This window comes from Triturus cristatus, chromosome 1_1 (genome assembly GCF_964204655.1).
Source record: "Triturus cristatus chromosome 1_1, aTriCri1.1, whole genome shotgun sequence".
Taxonomy (NCBI): domain Eukaryota; kingdom Metazoa; phylum Chordata; class Amphibia; order Caudata; family Salamandridae; genus Triturus; species Triturus cristatus.
The window spans coordinates 129,635,202-129,657,504 of record NC_140579.1 but is presented as its reverse complement, the minus strand read 5'-3'; the positions used below and the strand labels follow the sequence as shown (position 1 = coordinate 129,657,504).

The following is a 22,303-nucleotide window of genomic DNA, read 5'->3' as shown; positions in this document are numbered from 1 at the left end:
TATCAATTACGTCAAGAGTAGGATCTTTAACCGTCATACAATGTGTTGGCGTCGGGACTATTGTCTTTGTCATGTCGGATGTTTGAGTTTGAGCAGTCTGTTTAGCTGTTCTGTCAGCTAGATCATTGCCTTGAGAAATGATATCAGTAATTTTCGTATGAGCTTTGCATTTCATGATTGATATTGCAATTGGTAGATGTATTGCATCTAATAAGGCATGAATGAGGGGTCCGTGCTGAATGTGGGCACCGTGAGAAGTCAAATAACCTCTCTCTCGCCACAGCACGCCGAAGTCATGTACAACTCCGAATGCATAACGTGAATCAGTGTATATGTTGACTTTTTTATTTGTGGCTTGAATACAGGCTTGTGTCAGAGCGGCGAGCTCTGCTGCTTGAGCGGACAAGGTATTTATGCAATTTGTTTCAATAATTTCAGTGTCTGTTGTGACTGCGTAAGCGGCTACTAACTCTCCTGTACTTGTTCTCATACATGAGCCATCTACATACAACGTCAGGTCTGGGTCTGACAATGGGACATCTGTCAAGTCTTGACTGGGTTTCGTTGTGATTGTAATAACATCAATACAGTCATGGGCTAGTGGGTCTGTTCCGATTACAGGTAAAAGTGTGGCAGGATTCAATGTGTTACAACGTCTGATTTCTATATGTGGCTGAAACAATGTTAGTTCATACCCTGTAAGTCGTGCTATAGTCAAGTGTTGTGTTTGCGTTCGATTCACAAGAACCTCTACTGCATGTGGTACTTGAACTGTCAATGGATGTCCTAACACTATAGCATCGCTTTGTCTGATTGCTAAAGCTGTCGCTGCCACTGATTTCAGGCACGCAGGCAGAGCCTGAGCTACGGGATCTAATGTACTAGAAAAATAAGCACACGGTTTGTGTGATCCTGCTTGTTCCTGTGTGAGTACTGACAAGGCAGTACCTTCTCGTTCTGTGACAAAGAGTGTAAAATGTTTTCTGTAACATGGTGTTGCTAAAACCGGTGCTTGACATAAAGCTTTCTTTAAGCTTTCAAAAGCTTGTGTATGTTCCTGAGTCCAAGGGAGAACAGTCGATGTGGCTGCCTCCTGTGTTGTCAACTGAATGAGTGGTTTTGCTAGAAATGCATACTGAGGGATCCACTGTCTACAATATGAAGTGAGGCCTATGAAAGCCCGCACCTCCTTTTGTGTCTTGGGTATTGGCATGTTAGCTATTACCTGAATGCGGTCGGGTGTAAGCTGCCTTCCCTCCTTGGACAGCGAGTGACCAAGGTAAATAACTCGCTGGACACAGAATTGCAGCTTAGAAGGGGACACCTTGTGCCCCTTTTTGGCTAGAAAGTGTAAAACCGTCAGTGATGCTTTTTCACATTCAGGTTCGCTTCGGGCGGTGATCAGCAGATCATCGACATATTGAAGCAGAGCAGTGTTGACTGGCATGTGTATACTGTCAAGTTCTCGTTTCAGTGCTTGGCTATAGATGCTGGGGCTTTCTGTAAATCCTTGAGGTGCGCGTGAGAATTTGAAGCTACGCCCATTTAAACTAAATCCGAACAAATATTGGCTTTCCGGATCTATTGGGACGCTGAAAAAGGCATTTTTGAGATCAATTACAGTAAAGAATGTTGCTTCGGAATCAATAGCTGTCAATAATGACGAGATATCTGGGACCACAGGGAATTGTGGCACAATGCATTTGTTCAATTCGCGCAAATCAATAACCAATCGATATACTGGCGGGGCCTTCGGATCTGTTCGTTTAAGAATCGGAATTATCGGTGAATTACATACATTGGAGTCTGTTTCTACAACCACTCCTTGGGCAATAAGCTCGTCAATGATTTGTAGTAAAGCCACTACAGCATCTGGTGGTAACTTGTATTGTCGCATTCGTGGTAGTACCACTCCTGCCTTCAGTGTAACTCGATATGGTGTAATATTCATGCAACCAACATCAGTAGGGCCTTGTGCCCATAGATGTGTAGGTAAAGTCTGCAGTCGGGGATCCATGTCTCGAGACACATAGTGACCTTTGAAATCACGTAAAAACAATCTTACTCCTTCCGGAGAACAACATATTATAGCTCCTAGAGCTTTCAGTGTTTTTATACCTAACAAGTTTTCTGGACATGATTTAGTAAGCAATAAATCTGTAGTTCTGGTCAAAGGTCCTATCGTAAGTGGAAGAGGCTGTGATACTTCATTAACAATAGGTTTTCCTGAAAAACCAAGGGAAATATTCTGTGAGCCTGAGAGGGGTGCCCCTGGAACTTCACTACGTTTTATAGTTGTTCGACTTGCCCCTGTATCTAGTAAAAATTTTCTATCTTGGCCTAATAATTCACTATGTACATAAGGTCCTTCTTGGTCTACAGGGACCTCGATAAGGGGTAAGTCAACTTCCCTCTCTAGGCTGGTTCATGCATATCGTTGGTAATCAGGATAGTCATACTGTGCGGTCTGGTACAGCTGTCGTGTCGTGGTTTGTGTGGCAGCAGCAGGCAACGCTGGTGCGGCCGGCACAAACTGTATAGACTGTTGTGGAGCTGGCATGGACTGTGCATGCTGCGGTGCTCCTTGTTCATTCGGATCCTGTCTAGGTGGCCGTGGTCTTTCTTTTGTAATACCTGTGGCGATATTACGCTTCAGGACTGGGCAATCGTGTATGTAATGTCCTGGCTGTTTACAATAGTTGCATGTCCATTTTACAGGTCCTGCTGAATCACCGGAATGTGTCGTACCCTTTTTATGTCCTTCAGCTGGAACTGTCTGGGAGACTAGCATTTTCATTTTTGTGTCTTTCATGCGTCTTTGTTCATGTTCTTGTTCTTCTCTAATTCTATTGTAATGGTACTGTAACATTTGTAACATTTGTGATGGGGTATTACCTTGCCAGGTACTCTCGAATTTTAATACTCTATTCTTCACTTGGGGCAAGGAATTTTCCACTAATTTTGTCACAAACAGATGTGGGTATGACTCGCTACTTGCTTTTATACCACTATTTATACCAAAACATTTTTCGAATCGGGCATAGAAATCACTAGTGTCTTCATCTTGCTTTTGTTTACAGGCTGAGATTGCACCCCAGTCTTCCTTTTTCGTGGTTAATAAACGTGGCAGTACCTGTACTAGTAAACCTGGCAGTGCTTTAGTTTTGTCCCCAAGCCCCGAACCTGGACCTCGGGCCTTTTCTTCATTTTCTAATGCTGTCCAATCTATCTTTTGGTCTCCCACTTCCCACTCCTTTTCCTTGAGTTTTTCATAAATGCCAGCAGGCATTAATACCTTTAATATTGTCATAATGTCGGGATAGGTATACTCTCCCATGAGTAACATGTCTTTAATTTCTCGGTGAAAACCCGCTGGGTCTTTGTCATGACTGGGTACCACTTTCTTCATTTCTAACAATTCTATTTTCGATATGGGCGTATATACATATACGCGTTTAAACTGATTGTCCTCGCCCTTTATTGGGTGCACTTCTCGTAAGGGATTCTGTCTGTCCATATAATACATCGGTCTTTCCTTGATGGCCAGTGAATCATGTTCTGGACATACAAAAAGAATGTACTGCTTTCTGGATTCTAGTATTTCCTTAATTAACTTAGTACCTGAACCTTTCCATCTATTCGTGAGTAATTCAGTCAATATGTCAGATAAGGGACCAGGATCTGAATGTTGGCTTTTATATAGTATAAGAAGTTGTTGAATCATATAAATCCCAGCTAAACGCTGTTCATCTGGGGTGAGATTCAAAAATGTGTGTGCTACTGTATCATCATCATACTTTCCGGGACTGTCAATCCAATGAACGGCTGACCTGGCTAATTCTTGTTCATCCATAGAATCAAGAAAATGATAACCCCTTCGTTCTCGCAGTAATTTGTCAGCGGCTTGGAACGAATGCTCGGGGGACCTCATATTTATTATAGGTGTTTGGAAATTCCTGTTATTATCTGGACGTATCGGACGTACCGGGTCAGTAAAGTATCTAGTACTATTACAAGATCTTCCTCTACCTACATAGGCTATGGTTTCTGACTGTCCTGTGGACAGTCCTAATCCTTCCTCCTCCTCGTTTTGTTCAAACTGGTCTACCGCTAATCTCTCTTCGTGTAGGCGTTCTATTTCTTTACGGATCTTTCGGCACATGGCTATTATACAATTTTGCTTATCATGTCTCCCTTCTGATATATTCTGGCTCCATCTGGTAAGAATTTGCATTGCTTCCGGGTCTACCCCCGGTCGGTCTTGATTTCTGATCACACAATTTATGAGGAAACGTAACAGTTCCCCCTGTATCTCCACTTTCTGGTATTCCATAGCTCTGTTAATACTTTCAGAATCTCGCCCTGTTTGGACAAAATGATATATATTATCTAGATGCATAGTCATTCCTGGTAACTTCCCTAAATACACCGCGGCTCGTCTGATACGCAATGACGCCAGGATCATTTCGTCCTCTTTGCCGGGCACAGGGTCATATCTACAATCTACAAGAAGTTCCTTAAGCGTGCGGGAATTTATGAGTTTGGGGGTACGTGGATGTGCTGACTCTTGAAAGGTAAGTTTATTTATTCTGGGTGGCGTAGAAAAAATATTGGTAGCACCTCCGGTAGCCCCGTCTGGGGTATCGGGCGTGAAAGGATTCGTTGAACGCGATACAGCAACAATAGGTGTGGACACAGCCATAGAAGTAGCTGTAGGAACAGATGTAGAGACGGACGTGCTTGCCGGAACTTGTGTCAGGTTTTGTGGTTGTAAAGGTATAGATACGGGATCTTGGCGTTGAACCTCCCCGGCCGACGGTCTGTGTGGGGCGGGGTTAGCATACTCGGGAGCTGTGTCATCTAAATATGAGGAAAGAAAAACATCTTCTGCGGTTCTAGGATGCCCTTTAGGATGTGCCTTTATTGGAAATAATGGGGGTGGCAAATCTTTTGGTATCCCCGCAGTAGCCTTAGGTAATCCCTCGGCCCGAAGGGGATACATACCCTTCATAAGGGCATGTCTTTGTCTGTCTACTTGTTCTGATTTCACTCGTGTACCTTCTTCAATTAATAGATTTTCTCGGACTTCATTTGAATTCTCTTTACTCTTCTCTTCCTGTCTACGTGCTTTTTCTGTACGTCTATACGATTCTTTACGCCATAACTCAATGGCGTCTTTCTGTGATTGTCTAGCTTTCTTTTTCCATAATTCTTCCTCTACTTTCACGATGCACTCTGCATCCCAGGTCCCAGCTGCGGGCCACCTCTGACTTTCTGGTAATTCCTTAGTGTAGTCTACCCATAAATCAAGAAATAATATAGCGTCTAAGCCGTGTTTATGATACATGAAGTACCCTGGAGTGTCCCTAGGAGGAATAGGAACAGCTTCTTCGAGTACCCCTTTTCTAGTTGTGATCTGTCTTAATTTCGAAAAGAGCGGCATATTGAGAACTGATCTGATACTTGATCTTGAACAAACTTAATACAGTAATCACAATAATGAACAGTCATTCATACCACAATATGCAGAACGTACTAAAAACATTTAACATTTAACATTCCTGAGCAACAATGATGATACGATCTAAGGAAACTTAATTACTGAACATAATACTCGGCATTAACTGAATTATTCTGAATTTATATACTAGATATACTAGATGTACTGCTAAACAGTACAGATACACTGCTAAAACAGTGCAGACCGGATTTGTGTACCCAAACCCGTCTGGACCGGCACAACTTATGTGCACGCCAGAACGCCTCCCCAGTAATGGTACTCACCGGGTAGCTCGGAACGGAAGGCCTCGGAACGGATCTGAACTGAACTTGAACCGGACTGGACTCGACTCGAACACTTCGGAAACTGGACTCGACTCAGGACTTCGGAAACTGGTGGGCCTCTGTATACCTCGGATCTTGCTCTCTCAGCTAGGCTCTGGTCGGGATACTTCGCACTTCTCACCGCCTCGTCTGGGTGTTGATCGCAGCCTCAGTCGCCCCCGCTTGACCGGAGGGAGATACAGGAAATCCTGCTGGTACGCGTTGTTGTCCGTCCAGCTGTGGCAGGAGACCGGGCCTGCAACGCACCACCGGCGCGTGAGATTAGAAAGTGTCCCTGTTCGGGCGCCATTTATGTGGTAAATAATTTAATTACCGGGACTTAATTTGATACAGAACATAATAAAAATAGCTCAGTAAATAAGAGGCAGAATCCGTGGTATTAGAGGTTCGGAATGGGCTTTATTCTAATGGACGATTTCGAAATCGTGGCCTCCAAGTTCCATCACCACGGAGGTTCAGGAAGTGAAGTACATACATTATTGATAATTATTCACTTTTATACAATAGGCATTACAGTGAAGTAAATGCGAGAGGCGTAACAATTGATAGTGTAGATAAGACATACATACGTAGCAAAAGTAGGTGGAACTGGGAGTAACAAAAAAACGTCATTAGTTATGATGTCACATATGGGTGGACCTATGAAATAATTTCGCAATGTCAGCAGAAATACTTGGCAGAGATGCGCACACAGCAGCATGACGTGTGATTGACGTGCAACTAGGGGGTGAAGGGGACTTGACATTTAGCTCTACATGTGGCGACAGAAGTCTGGAGGGTCAAGTCAACCTAATCCCAAATCATATCTAACATCCTATGTTTAAAGAACTATGTTATCCAGAAGAGAGGTCTCTTAGAGTAGAATCTTATTCTATACTGACTATACTGACTGTTAGTGCGTGTACAAGCGTCTAAGTGTCTACACTAGATGCGAGGGCAGGAATCTTCCATAGTAACAGGGCTATGAATTACTTGCATGAAGACAGAGAAGCCGGGCCTTTGCTCGGTAGCTGGCAGAATGTTTACTTAAACTACTAGACAGGAATGCATTGGGCAGGGATCGGAGCAGATAATTTCGAAGGTGAAATACAGTTCTTGGCAGGCAGCAAGCTGATGTCAGGCTTCGTGAGCCGCGCAGGGAATGAGACAAAGTTCATGGTCACAGATGCAGGCTCAGACTGGAGCTTCAGAGGCAGAAAGCAAGAAAAGCTTGATGACAGAATCAGGGCCTACTTGCCTGGACTGTAAAATAGCATAAGTGAACCATATAAAGGCGGTGGCCTTTTGTACTTAGGAATGGAATATCCGGCCCATTCATGGCGGATCTGAAAGAGGACATGTTAACGGTGGACGCACATGTATTTGCGTCTTCATAACTGGAACTGGAGGGAACATACATGTACTTGTAACATGCACATAGAACCGTTGGGGTCCAAGATAGGGGACATAACTGACCAGAAAAATCCATATTTCCACAAAGGCATGGGCAAAGAAGGCTCTGGCCCAGGGCCCCAGCCTTTCAGGGGGCCCCTGAAAGAGCCTGCTCTGTTTTGCAGAGGGTCTTGCCCTCATGACCTTGAATAATTTGTAAACAGATTGTTGTAAATGGTGTTTTTCTATCATTAATTTTTAATGTGTAAGAGTCTTTTAGAGACATTTTGCAGACAAAATGTGTTTTTGTTTCATGTAACATCTATATAAAAAGTCTATTTTGGATCGATACAGGACCTCACATATGAGAAATGAGAGGATGCGACAGAGATCATTTGCAGTAATGTTAGTGAGCAGCTGCTGTGTTACATACTGAAAACACACAACACTATCCCTGAATATCAGATGTACACATATTTAGAATTTGGCCAAAGAGGGCATGAAAGAGCTGAGACAGGATCATAAAATCAACGCTGGTCCGAACAGGGGCCCCCAAAATACATTTGGCCATGGCCCGCCAAATCCTTAAAAGTCCCTGCTTAGATGTTTTAATGATTGCCTCTAATGTTGGATCTGCAAATATGGCATGGTCCAGAGAGTCCTCAGTGTTTCATGGTTATATGGATTCCACAGGGCCACATATTTGGACCTAGTGCGCCCACCATAATTGTATTTTATTTTTTAAATGTAGGCTCTTCATTTTCTTGACTTCACTTTGGCTCTATCTTTTTCCTTTCAGCATTTTTTCTACTGCTTTGATTAAGTCCGCTGATACCATGATAAAATAATTAAAGGCAGCATCTGACTTTGGAATCTCCACCTTGTTTCTGGAGTCAAATAATGCCCCCCCTGAACCCTTATTTTCTGTCCGAATTGTATTACTTTGACACAAGATCCATGATTGTCCACAGATCTTTTTATAGCAAATGTGCAGTTGCTGAAGAGGAAAAGCTCCCTTGTCCAATCAGAGTTGTTTTTTTTAGATTTTACTCTCTTGCATCTGGGTCTGTAAATAATTTGGAACTTAGCTATCAAGATATACATAAAATGACCCCAGCAACGTTCTGTACGGCAAATATTTCTAAAACTCCGCTACTGATTTACATGAAAACCACGGAAAGGGCCTATGCTATGTAACTTTCTAACTTTACGTCGAATTTGGTGTAATTCTATTCAGTAGTTGTGTCTGTAGCAAAGTCTTCTCGGACCTAAATTAGAAACCTAGGGGCAGATTTATGAGGTGTTGCCGTAGGGAAGCGCAGCAGGCCTTCCTGCTGCGCTTCCCTACGGCAAAAGAAAAGGGCAGGGATGCGCCGTATCTATAAAATGCGGCGCATTCCTGTCCTTTTCCCCTGCGCCGGCACACAATGGGCTGCCTGCGCCAATGCAGGCACCTCTGCACCATGGTGCAAGGGTGTCTGCGTTGCGGAGATGAATATTTTTGTACAGGAAGGGAAACCTTTCTGTACAAAAATAATCACAAGAGGTTTTTCCTCTTTGTATGGGTGCTGCAGAATGCAGCACACATAGAAAAAGGAAAAACGAGGAGAAATAAAGATATTTCTCCCCGTTGCGCCTCCCTTACGCCTCCCCTGGGGAGGCGGAAGCTTTTGGCGCTGCCTCAGATTTACATCAGTTCCCTTTTTTCTGCGCCTTCAACGCGGATCAGGAGATCACTAATCAGAGCTGCAAGTTTTCTTCACAGAGAAAAATAATTGCAGTACAATGTCCAAGCACTCGAGTTGTAAGCCCTGCAGAGACTGGGAGGGTGCAGATATCAATTACTGAACCCCCCCTCAAATTGACCCTGGTGCCTTGGGTCAGATCACGACTTGTGCTCCTGTGAATCCTGTAGAAGCTGCACCCTAAGATCATTAAAGAGTGTAAAATAAACCAAAACAGATGCCAGTACTGATCGAATTTTGAAATACTATTCAGAATGCGCTACATGAAAAATAATCACTTGCGATTTTACGTAAATGTGTTTTAATTGCGATTGCATAAGGTCATATTGTTCAAGCATTTGCTATTGCCGACCGCCCGGACAGACTGCACAAGGCGACACGCCTTCCTTTTCAAGATTAATAGATACAAGGACGTATTGCTTATTAATACATTGACAGGACCCAGGAGTACATACGGATTTGCTTCCGCCCTGAGGAAGCCCCAGGCCGGATGGCCAACTAAATGGGGTGAAACACGTGTTGGCTGTATTTCTCTTGTTGCTCACCCACAAGAAAGTCACAATACTTTATGCAATCGCAATTAAAACACATTTACGTAAAAATGCAACTGCTTTCTCTGGAATTTTCACCGCAAATATCAACACATAATCAAGATTTGTCCTAACACCCACTTGAAACATTATTTCTATCAGTGGGGCGGGGGCTCGCCCACTGTTGAGGACAAATACCCAACTCATATTATACTCAATAATACGGTCACTAAGGCATTGGGACCCACTTTCCCCCTTCTTACTTCAAAATGAAAAATAATCACTGTAGCCTCGAGGAAATAAATTCCATTTCTTATTTAGAGATTTTTTATTACTAGTTCATTATCTTATGAAACAATGATTTCAAATAATTAGGAACAACATGAAAATGCAATATCAACAACACATTTTGAAATACATATTTACAATACTCTTCACGCCCAGACGACGGAGAACATAAAGATACATTTAAAGACATAGACATCACATAGACAAATGACTTCAAAAGACGCAACACAAAACACCCCGTTTGCAGATGAGAAATATTATTCAGCTTTGTTCTCAAGTTATAATGGGGGAGCCAAACTGTTAGAAAATTCTTGTTAAACAGCCTCTGTGCTAACCACGATATTATTCTAATAATCTCAGATCTTGAATCACAATGCACACGGGCAGTTTTTTAGAAAACACATGTTTGGCTGAACCTAAGGTCGACGCATTTCAAACCCCGCTCCAATTCATGGGGTTCTCATCAGGACCAACAGGCTTCGTACATTTACTGAGATCTGCCAATCTCTCTTAAGTCCATTCACAAAAGACCTCTATTTAGTCCATAGGGTCTTGGAAGTGGTCTAGTTCCCTTGTAACCGCTGAATTATTTCTAAAGAACCTCTAAATTGGAGAGACCATTGGTTTCTGTTCAACGGTTTCTTCTAATAGCCAATTCCGTTTCAGTACGTTTTCAAAAACTCGAATCGTGAGCTCCTGGCGTGTCTCTTCCTTCCTTTGCCTTTGGAACGCACCCTTTGAGTTTCCAAAAGGGTGGAAACGCAAAGGAAGGAAGAGACACGCCAGGAGCTCACGATTCGAGTTTTTGAAAAGGTTCGGAAACGAAATTGGCTGTTAGAAGAAAAGGATGGAGAATTTATGTTATTGTCTTGTTTATTGTTTGAATTTGAAAGGTCACCCATTTGCACTATATGTCATCACAGTCACCCATTGAATTGTCTGTGTAATTGTTATTGTGTTTTCTTTGTCAGACAGCCCCATTGATATTATCTGTTTGTATAAAATTGTTTAAACAATTGGCAAGAAAAATAGAGAAACAAAATACAATTATTTAATAAATATATATTATATATATTTTTTTTTGATAAAAACGTAATGAGGTGTGGTACATTTATAAAGGTTTAGTACAAAATCACTATTGATTGTGAAAGAAATAATCAGGTTCTGAACCAGTACCTCGTGGTACTTACCCAACGGAACCACTTGTCGCTTTATAGTGGGGATGAGCAGCAGACATTGTCAAGAGGAATTTGACTGTGTTGTCGGCGTTCCCCTGACATGAGACAACCCTTAGTTGTTCAGGTCTCCAATTGTGATATGTTTTTTAAAGGGGTTGACAAACCTGTATCCTCCAACCTCCTTTGGTGTGACTTAATGGAAACTTAACTTGGTAAGTTCTCATGGAGACTCCACTTGAGCCCTTGCACGGTTTCCCTTAAGGATGTTGACTCTAAAAACTGTGTGTTTGGTAATTATTATTTTGGCCCGACAGGTGAGTGCACTAGAAGCTCTTAGTTCCCGTCCAACATTCACCTCCTTACATCCGGACAAGTTGGTGTTGCGAACCAGTCTGCTTTCCTGCCACAAGTAGTTATTCCTTTCCATTTGAACCAGTCCATCACCCTCCCGACTGGTTATCCACCTCTCCATCCCACTGAGGAGGAGCATTTGCCCACTTGGATTGTAGGTGAGCCGTGAGCTTCTACCTAGTCAGCAGCAAGAAAGTACAACTGGACGATCAGCTCTTCATAGAATACTTTTGTGGCAATAAGTGCAAAGTGGTGCAGAATACGGCCCTATCCCAGTGGATCATCCTCTGCATTAAGATTTGCTCCCCTCTGGCCAGACAGAAATCTCTAGAAGGGCTTATGGACCAATCCACCAGAGCCAAATCTACCACTTACACTCTTGCAAGAGGAGTGCTAATTGCAGAGATATGTAAGACAGCTACGTGGACATCTACACACTTTCTCCAAATATTACTGCCTGGATTGGGAGGTGCGCAAGGACTGCCACTTCACCAGGTCTGTCTTACAGGACTGCCTTGTATAACCATCCACCAGCTCCTCCTAAAGTAGGTTATATCGTTGTAATCTAATCTACAGGTGAGAAATCTGCAGATAGAAATATCCATGAAAAGAAAAAGTTACTTACCAGGGGTAATGATAATCCGGGTGGATACTCTATCTCCTTGCAAATTCATCACCTGTAGAGTTATCCGATGTGCCAGACTAGATCCGGAGCATTCAAAGTTCTCAAGCACAGTATGCTTCTGTGCAGCCTCCATGCTCCACTGTCTTGCCCGTGTGCCACAGTTTTTTTTAAATATAACGCACAAATTCTGTCCATGGGAATTTGAGCACTTTATGTGAGCACCAGTTACATTACACAAGATCACACTCATTTCTTAGAGAAGGGTAGATTAAGAGATGTGCCCAGGACCAAAGAATGTTGAGCCCACACCATAACCTTTACCTGGTTCCAGGTCCAAAGTCGGTAGCCCTGATCCTAAAGCCACGTCATTTACAGTGGCCTGAAGAACAAGCAGGTTAATTAAGGGTGTAATGGTACTCCTACAAAGTTTATTGGAACAGTAGGCATTGTGTAGAAAAGGGAGGCGAGTGGCTGATTAATCACTGCGCAAGGAAGGAATCAGTCATTTAACATGAGATGCCACAAAATGCCCATCAGTGCTCTGGAGTGTCTATTTTTACTGATGAGATGGCACCGTGGATTTACACCAGAGTTTCCATCAGAAATAACACTGATTCAAACCAAGTAGCTGTCAGCATTGAGATTTGCTCAAGAGATGACGTGCTAAGTTTTGTAAAGAAACTGAAAAAATGCAGGGCACCAGAAAGACATGGAATAACTAACCAGGCAATCTAGATGCTCCCAAATACACAATGAATCATCTTGCTGAGATCATTACAAGTCCTGGATTTAATATCAACGCATAGACTGGAGTAGTGTTTCTGATTATAGCCAAAGCATTTTACAGGGTATGGCACACAGGTCTACAAGCTCATTAAGATCGTATGCCAGCGACCCAGTAAACCTGCTGGCTACCCGGCATAATGCGCCTTTCATGTTATGGTACGAGAGGAGTGTTCAACAGTACGTCCTATTCTTGCTTGAGTGCCTGAGGGAGGGATCAATTCTCAGCCCATTTATCTTAAATCTATTTACATATGACATTTCCAGACACTTAAAGAAAGCAGACCTTTTCTTTACACTGTTAACGTAGCAGTCTTGTCAGTTTTTTCAATGAAAAGGGAGTGGCTAAGAACCTAGAAACATTCCTCATCAGAATCTCTGGAATGTATTTAGAATGGAGATGATGTATTGATCTTACATTAAATTGGCTATTGTGCTCCGTGTATTGTTTATGTTTAGCTGAGAAACTGGCTCCATGGTTTCCTATTAAAATGTAGAATGTTTAGATTAATACCTCTTTTGACTGCCTGGCTGAAAGCAGATGCTGTCTGCCCTGATGAAGAGCTGTCAACTTCCTCCTGAATTTTATTACTTTGCAACAATTGGCGACGAGTTGTAGAGATGTATTTGCCATCATAGCGGCACATGAACAATACGATCTCTATTTATGGACTCAACTTCAATTTCCACGTGTGAGTATGGTTGCCCGTGTATTCTTTCAAGGAACCTTTTTGTGATAACAGTCGATGAACTAGTACAACTACTGGAGACTCGCTTACCTTTCATTTTCACCTTTGCCCATTTTGGGATCACTCGTGGACACAGAGTCACCGGCTTGAGTGCACTGTTTAATTGGCTAGTGGAGCATTTATAAGTGTGTCACCTTACTCATGCTCGTGAGCACGGAGGGACCGGTTCAGGTGTACTACGTCCTGTGTAGAGTGCGCGGATGTGCTTTTTCATTGGATGATTGCTCTAGAGTATGGATCAAGTGTATCACGCGCTCTGACTGCTGGAAACTGCGATCCATTCTATTGGATGTCGGTTGTCCGAGGAATAAACTGCAATTCTATTGCAAAAGTGATCTTATCTTCATGTTCACTGGAAAATATTTCCTGCTTCTTGTTTAAAAAAAAAAATTGATTGGTTGTACTGGGAAATAAGTCCAATGGACATCATTTTACACTTGTTGTTGGGCTGTTGTTATTCCAACTCGTTTACTTTGGCTTATAGGTATCTGTGTGCCTGAAGGCTTTTTCCTCTATTTCTTTGGAGAGTGAAATATACATCATGCAGTGAAAGCAAGAGGCTATCAGGGTGGGGCAAACACCAGTATCAAGAGCTTGTTGGTGTTTTCAACGCAGTGAAATATCCGCAAATCGTACTAGTGAGTGGAAGCAGTCAGCTGTCAGTCAGGAAGGCTTGGGGCCTTTCAGCCAGTGGGTTGCGGCTGCTTCTAGATTGGACACTTTAAGAAATTGAAGGGCTGAGTGCACTGAGCCAATCAAACATTCAGGTGCAGACACCTGGTGGATTTCCTGGTGTCACGCTAAGCCCCACGGGCCTTGAGTGGCAGTAGGAGGGTGCTTTAACAATGTCAGAAAAATCTGGGTGTGAGGACCTCTTCCTTACAGCAAGAACTTTCAATATGTTTCAATGCCAAGTACTCTGCCAGCAAAGAGCAGGTGTGCCAGAAAAAGGAGGAACAGGGGGAGACTCCACAGTTCATACATGGTCTGGTTGATTGGTGGTGCCGGCAGAAGAATCATTGGATCGTGCTTGAAGTGGGAAAGTTGTTGTAGTTTCAGAGGTTTTGAGAACGTCAGGACCAATGGAGACGGTGTAATGCACAGATTGGAGATCCTGTGCCACACTTGAAGGAGGGCTGAAGATAACAGAAAGCAGCCTTTTAAAGTCACAGTGCGAAGGGAAGAACCCTGCTGGACCCAAAGGCTGGATGGGTCTACATTAATCTGACTCCAACCACTGCAGGGTGATTCCACATGGCTAGTCTGTTTCATGTCTGTCTCTGCCAATCAATCAAGGCTAGTGATGGAGTGGGGTTCAGTAGAGTGCAGAGACTACTCACGCCAGACAAGACAGTAAGTGAGTGGTGCACGCATTGTCACTACTGTAGGGATTTCAATCCGAGAAAGTAAAAGGGGTAGGTAGCACTGCATATCTTAGTCCTGGGAAGGGGTTATAGAAAAGAATTAAAATGTATTGTTGCTCATAGAAGGGGCTTGTATCAAGAACTACACACTGTGCTGGCCATATTCTCTTATTTCTTGTCAGTTCTCAATGCCTTCCATATTATCGCTCGAGAAGCACTTTGCATAAAAGTTTAGGACCTTACCTTTTTTTGCATAAAAGGTTGAGACCTTACCTTATCGGACTGCTCTGCTACCCTTCGTGTGAGAAAGCGCGTTGAGTCATTGCAGGTTATGGGGATTCGCGAGACAGCCACCCATCTTAATTTACAAATTCATTCAATAGCAGTAACCTTGACTTACACCTACCATCAGTCTGGACCCAGTCTCCGCCCACTAGTTTGTAGATGTTGTTGTTTTTGTTCACGCCCCAGACTCCAGCAGCCCCCACTGTCACGTGCTTGAGAGCACCGTTGATCTTTGTCCAGCCGCTACTGTAGAGGGTGTAAATGTTGTCGTTTGCATTCACTCCGAACACCTGCCCGTTGCCGGCATCGATTTGTTTGAGAGCTCCGGGCACCTGCTCACAGTTCAGTTGAACAGTCTGACCTAGAAGTGACAGTTCAAGAGACATAAGTTTTAGACCAGGTTAATGCTGGTGATTTTATTGGAACATCTGTGTAAGTCATTTATTAATGTTCTTTTTTGTGAAGGATCATTGATTCAGTTTAATGTTCATGGAAAGTTCAAGGATGACAACTCTAAGTCCACCACTGCCAGTTCGCCCAGTGGTGTGACCCCATTGGCTCCAGGGAGAGGTGGTCTTTTGTTTATGGTAACTTACCCCAGTTTGCAAGGAGGCCATTATGGTTTGGTCAGGGAAGCCAGTGTGGATAAAATAGGGTCTGCGCAGCCAGGAGTCAGTTTTGTAGTGTCTCTGGGTAGTGCCCATCTATTTCTCTCTCTACCGCCTGACTCCACTGACATGCAGTAGTTCATTTTACTCTTACACGCAGAGACCTCCTTTACTCAGAAAGAAAGTTGGCTGAGAAGAAATGTTGGCAACATCGCTGACTGCTGCTGGTGAATAAAACGAGGCAGCAGATGTAGTGCTGCTGGAAGTTAGGCAACACCATATGTACGCAGTGCATGGGGGAAACCTGGTACACACCTGCGAGTGTAAGTGTGGTGGATGCGTCTGGCGTAGGGCCAGACTATTGCATGCATAGCATAAAACTATAAAAATATACATTTATCTTGTGTTGTAGATCTCTTTCCCTTTAAGGAGAGTTAGTTCTCCTCCCCTTTTTGGAGGATGTATGCATGTACTCCCCTTTATAGGATGATTTGATTCTTCTCCCCTTTAAGAAATGTTTGTTTGACGTCAGCACAAGAGTGTCGAGCCTAGCCTGAGAGCCCAGAACCGGAGCCATGCCGTACGATCGGCCCTTCCAACAGAGGCGCATCTTCTGTGAGAGGCCTTAGTGGAGTTTTGGTCCAGGACAGCTCCTCCTGCCTAGATAGCTGATCTTCCACACTATGTCAGCAGTCCCCAGCCACATACTGCACTGTCTGCATATCACCTATTTTTCCTCTACAACATGGGGTTGGGTGTGCTTGGCTTGGGGGTCATTTTGCAAGCAGACCAGTCTGAGGATTGGACACATTTTTATTTGTTTCTAATGTTTTCTTCACACTTGTGCTTTAAAATGCTACATTTGGATCCCTTTTTTAAACAATTTGCAGTAACTATGTGGCATAAAAGCCACAATTTCAATCAAATTTTTTTTTTAATTTCTTGCGGGTTGAGAACCCTCCCGCACCCTCCTTTTACACTTCGGGCTCGCTCGCTTAGCTCGCTTATTATACTAGGGTACAATAAATTATGCCTCACCACTTACAAAATCCACCAGCCTCCACTGCATGGCAGTGATTTGTGTACAAAGAAGCCTGCATTGTGCGGCTGGAGGTCTCTTGACCCTAATCTCATGTGCTGTTTGGCATTGCTTGCTCTTTACTGTTGCGACGACATCAGGCAAGGTTCTGGTGGGTTATTTCTGATTTGACTGGCTCTTTTTCACACAATGCCTCCTAACTTCCGTGCATGGGTAACTGGTGGCCTCTTGCGCAGCAGCATTGTATTAGACAGTCTCTCGCTTATACCTACAAAGCGTTTCACAAGCATCCAGCTGCACTAAAAGGCCTTCCTTTTAACCCTCCAGGTTGTTATGATTTTGCCATCTCTTTCCCCAGCCAGGGAAACATTGCTGGTGCATAACTAAGTGCTTTATTACTGATGTTTTGGAGCCCAGTTCATCACACATATTCTTCTGTGGTGAGTTACTTCCTGTTGACTTACTCCTGCATTTCTGGGGATCAGGTTACACCATTTGCAAATTGGATCGGTTTTCCGAATTTATAGGGGAGACGAAGCTATTGATTAATAAAAGTAAAACTCACATTATGATTTGCGGGCCTAAGCCCCGTAAGAACCACGCCTTTTTTATAGAAGGAGTGAAAGTGAAGCAAGTCAGAAATTTCTGCTATTTGGGTGTCACTTTCTCGGGCGATGGTAGCTGGGCCCAGGATTTAATATATGTAAGAACTAAAATGGCCAAAAGTTCCTATGGCATATTCAAATTTGCCGCAAAAATAGGGGATAGACGAATAAGAGACATGATGGAGATATACAAGGCCAAAAGTGTCTCCATTGCCCTATATGGGGCAGGGCTGTGGGGTTATTCTAACGTTGGCTGTCTTCAGAAGGAAGAAAACACCTTCCTCAAGAAACTTATGTGTCTTCCTGCTTCTGCCTCAACAGTGTTAATTCATAAAGAGGTCGGGGCTGCCTATTTGAGTGACCTTGTTTCCCTTAGACCCTTTGTCGCTTTACAAAGCAATCTGGCATAAGGAAGAGACTGAGTTCAACCAACTTGTTATTAAGAACTGTTTTAAATTAGATAACTGTATGAAAATCCCATGGCTTAAGTATGTGGTCGAGAGCTATCAGGCTATTTTTGGGTTGAACTTGTTATTAGATTGTTATTCCACACGAGTTCTAGTTAAACATGGCATGAAAAAATCCTTTCTATTGTCTAGAACTCAAAAACGTCTAGCTGAGTCTGGTCCCTCTATTACTGTTCAACTGTATAATAAATACACTGAAAATGAGGGTTTTCAGCAGTACCTGAACATGGTAACCCACCCAGCCCATAGATTTGTCCTAACTAGATTAAGGCTAGGAATGGCGCATGTCTTGGTGGCCTTCCCCCAACAAAAAAGATACCCTGTTGGCCCTTGCCCGTGCGACGGACACTCCAAACAAAGCAGTATGCACTTTATGCTTATTTGCACTCTGTTCTTGAATGTAAGGATTACGTTTTTAAAACCCATGTTTTTAAAATATGGTATTTTTAATACGGAAGATGCAATGAGGTTGCTTTTTAATATGAATTCCCCTGATATATGTTTTTATACTGCAAGTTTTATTTGTAAAGCTATTTATTATAGGAAAAGCATGATTTTTTAAAAATGTGCTCCTTTATTAGTATGTATCTTTGTATTTTTGTGTTTTGCTGTGCGCTTTTATGGTCATTATATGTTATGAACCGAATAAAGCTTCATGAATTGAATTGAATTGACATTGTCATTTACAACACCAATAGTTCTATCTCTCGCAAATGCGAGACCTATTGGAATTGCCAATGTTTGTTTTTATGTATTATGATAGGCAGACGCTATGTCGACATACAGGAGTGTATGAAATTAGAAACCCTATCTTGATAGTGGAATAAATAGTAAGCAGTCTAAATTGGGTACAGACTTCTTTTATGGAATATTCTATACTATATAGGAATTACAGCTGCACTGATCCCTCTCGGTGGTAATATATGACCGTCTCTATGATCTGACGATCTAGTTGTTGGCTGGACACTAGGGGAAATATTTGCTCTGGAGGATGCCACAGCTGCACAGATGCATACCTGGCACCGCTCTCACATGCAAATATGGTGGGGAAACCATGGATTTGACTGGGTGGGAGAACCGGGCGGGTGGTTTTCCTGCTGTGCTCAAACCTAAATGAGCTCTCTAGATATACTGGAGAATTTATAAATGGTAGACACACAATGAGCCAAGAGAAGATAGACACAAAAGAGGGCCTACAGGAGCCTGAAACACTGGGGGCTCTGCACACAGTCAAGGGGTCTCAACAGAGGCAGACACTCTCAGGGGCGCTGGGGACTAGATGCATGATGGGGCTCAGGGAAGACCGACCTAGATTCTCACACAAGATGTTTTAGGATAGCACAGTTCCATGGTTATCCAAATTCTCAGGTGTGGGAACTAACTAACACACAGTACTCAGGTAGATACATCAAGTAGATACATAAAGAACATTGCCCTGAATGGGTAATGTGTACACGTTTCCAGATGGACATTCTATCATCACAAATCGTGGAGCATGCATGTGCTAGCTTTCGTGCTGTTATGTGCAGAGTAGCGGCTGTTGCTGGAGACCTTCCTCTGTGTAGGGAGGTATTTCTGCCTCCTTTCCATCTGTCAGGAGCTGCTCTGCATAAACCTGGGTCTAATGAAAGCCATATTTGGAGTTCTGGCTATAGTCCCCAACAGGTATCAGTCACTCGTGTGTGAGTGAGTGTGCTGCCAGATCCCCTCGATGTGTAAGGCTCACTCGTGGTGAGTGAGGCTGGAGGTCTGGCAAACACACACGCACACAAAATGTTAAGCGGTTAGATATTGATAACTTGTCACAGGGCCAGACTGGCCCTGGCAGGCACCGGGCATTTCCCCGGTAGGCCGGAAGGGTGGGGGCCGGTTATGAATACATATTGGAGGATCTGGCAGAGGTGAATACAAGGTGGGTGAATACAAGGTGGGCGTATACATGGGAGGACTTTGAGGAAGCACAACTTCTTGGAGCTAAGGAGACAGGTATACAAGATTGCGATAGATAGAACGCAGGAGGCTACGGGGCTGGTGAGGAATGGAAGTGCTGAGGACAGACAAAAAGGCAAGAAGGCTCTCGTGAAGTGGACATATAGGGGGGTTTGAGACAGAGGGGCATCCAAGAGTACTTGGGGGAGACCAACATTAGATAAGGGAAGAGGGAGATGGGGGTTGGTGGGCGTTCAGGAAGGGGGTTCCGACAGAAGTACAAGGAGGGAAATAGGCCCATGAAACGCTTAGTTGAGAAAGAAGGCAACATTTTGAGTGTATGGGGAAAATGTGCGTGTGGGACTTGCTAGTCAAGATAAAGGCAAGAAGAGAGGTTCTTTGTGAAAGGCAGGCACGCTGCTCTTAGCGAGATAGACAGCAGTGTGGGTGAGGAGAGAGACTAACACAGTCTCAGTGAGACAGGCATTACAAGAGCTTAGACGCATAGAAGGGAAGGCAAGTTTCAGGAGAGCTGAGACGAGAGAGAGAAGCCGAGGAGAGCTTTTGCGAGATGGTCACACTCTAGGCAGTGAAGAAAGTCGTGAAATGGGAACGAAGTATTTTGAATGTGTTGTTTTCTGGTCTCTTTTCGTGGTACGGCCAGTGTGCTGGTCTGCTCTGCTCTGAGGATGACCTGTATCTCTCGCCAAAGTATGTTTATGCTCTGTGCTCTGCACTTTCACTTCCCTTTACACCCATTAAGACCACGTTGGCACTATGCTAAAATCTGTCTGTCATGCCAGCGCAATCAATGTTTGACCAACCTTTATGGCTTGTACTTTCTCACCGTTCAGGCGCTCCGAAGCCAGGCTGGGTGGCGTTAGCGCTGTACAAGACAACAACTACATACAGATGTGCATTGACCGGTGTCCGTCTTACCTGAGCAGAGCGCCAGCAGGGGCAGACACAGCAGCGCACCGGAGAGGCTCATCTTCAGCTGTCTGTGAGTTCTTCTGTCACTGCAGAGGCCGCTGATAGCAGAGACGCCGGCGCGCGCGCTTAAATACTCAACACAGGGGGAAGGGGGGAAACAAGGTGTTTGACATGTGGTGATGTTTCTTTGAGTCATCTAACATCAAAGGAAGAAAGGCCTACTCCGTTTAGGGCGGGGTTGGGGTCCGTTGGTTTCGAGGAAGTCTTGGAGCCTGGCCAACAGCTCCGGGAACATCCTAATAATCCGTGTAAAATAAACATCCCATCCTCGTGCGGTTGGGTGACACCCGAGGAAATACTATGTTTGCGCAACAACTGAATACGAGTCAGCGCGGAGCCTCAGTACAGGGACAGGTGAACATTGCCCAGGTGAGACTCTCCGTAAAATACAGATTTCCGAGAAGATACAGCCACTAAGGGAAGGTCAAGTAATTAGTTGGAAATCACAAACAGAAACAACGCAAAAGAACAAGAACAAAGAAGAGTGACACAACCGGGCGGGGAAGAGTGTGTTGGTGGCAGAAAGAGGCAGGGGGTGAAATTAAGATTTTAGAGACTTTCTATTCAGCAATCCTATGGTTCGGCGGCGGCGCCGGACCTTCGTGACAAATGTGGCCCCAGCTCTTAGCACTGGCATTGCTTTCGGTCGCAAAATGCCATTGGCTTCGTGTTTAATTTGCAAACGCCTTTTGTGCATGGAATGATAGTGCATCGATGGTCTCTGGCTCAGTCCCGCGGGTGAAACCATCAGGTGGCACGTTAGCACTGTGCGTAGTGTGCGCACGTCACGCGCGTCACTTGCGTACTGTTATTCAGTGGCGTCACTAGGGTTGGCGTCACCCGGTGCGGGTAACTCATGGTGTCACCCCCTCACGACTTGCAAGTAACAAAAGGATCTCTCTTACAAAAGCAGTAACCCATTGGCCTATTTACATTATGTGCACTTTGTGATCTGCATGGTACATGTTCTTTGCAGCAGGTAGATTAACCCTCTGAGCTACCTTTCCATGAGTCAAATCTTCCATTAGACAAAATTCCGATCTCTCTCTAGGATGAACATTAATCACCAGCAGGCGTGCAACACCCATTGGACTCACTGGGCTTCGGCCCCCAATACCCCCCCCCCCCTCCCCCCCCTCTGTCGTGTGGCAGCCCGGGATGAGACAGCTTCCCAGCGCAGACACAGCCGCACCCGAGCACTTCACAGGTCTTTAAAAGACCATTTGCATGTTAATGAGGCCTCGCTGGTGTTTCACCCCTTGTAAGAGCCCCTGCAGCTCCACTCTGCCTATGGCTTAAAAGATTCAGGCCCCCCCGAAATTTTTTCTTAGCCCCCCCCCCCCCAAAATGTGGCTCTAGTTGCGCCACTGATCACCAGAGTCATCATGACATTTTTATTGTTAACGAAAATTGCTGGAGGCCAGGAAGAAGGCAGCAAGCGCTTTTAAAACCATAATAGACTTGCAAAAATGATGCCTCCACCTAAAGTCAGCACCTGGTGCAGTCACACCGGTTGCACTGCCCTAAAGCTGGCCCTTCTCAAGGGTCC

The 22,303-nt window shown here is 44.1% G+C and overlaps 1 protein-coding gene across 1 annotated transcript in view; it reads right to left on the bottom strand.

The window, feature by feature from the left end:
- The window catches only part of LOC146869779 (fish-egg lectin-like), a 35,511-nt gene extending 14,460 nt beyond the window's left edge, over positions 1-21,051 (bottom strand). The window contains exons 1-2 of the mRNA XM_085615038.1: positions 20,701-21,051; positions 15,235-15,474 (exon numbers count right to left, since the gene is read on the bottom strand). Coding sequence (XP_085471164.1) covers positions 15,235-15,474; positions 20,701-20,890 — 430 coding nt within the window. The 5' untranslated portion in view covers positions 20,891-21,051. The remainder of the gene's footprint in view (positions 1-15,234; positions 15,475-20,700) is intronic.
- Positions 21,052-22,303: the final 1,252 nt, after the last annotated feature.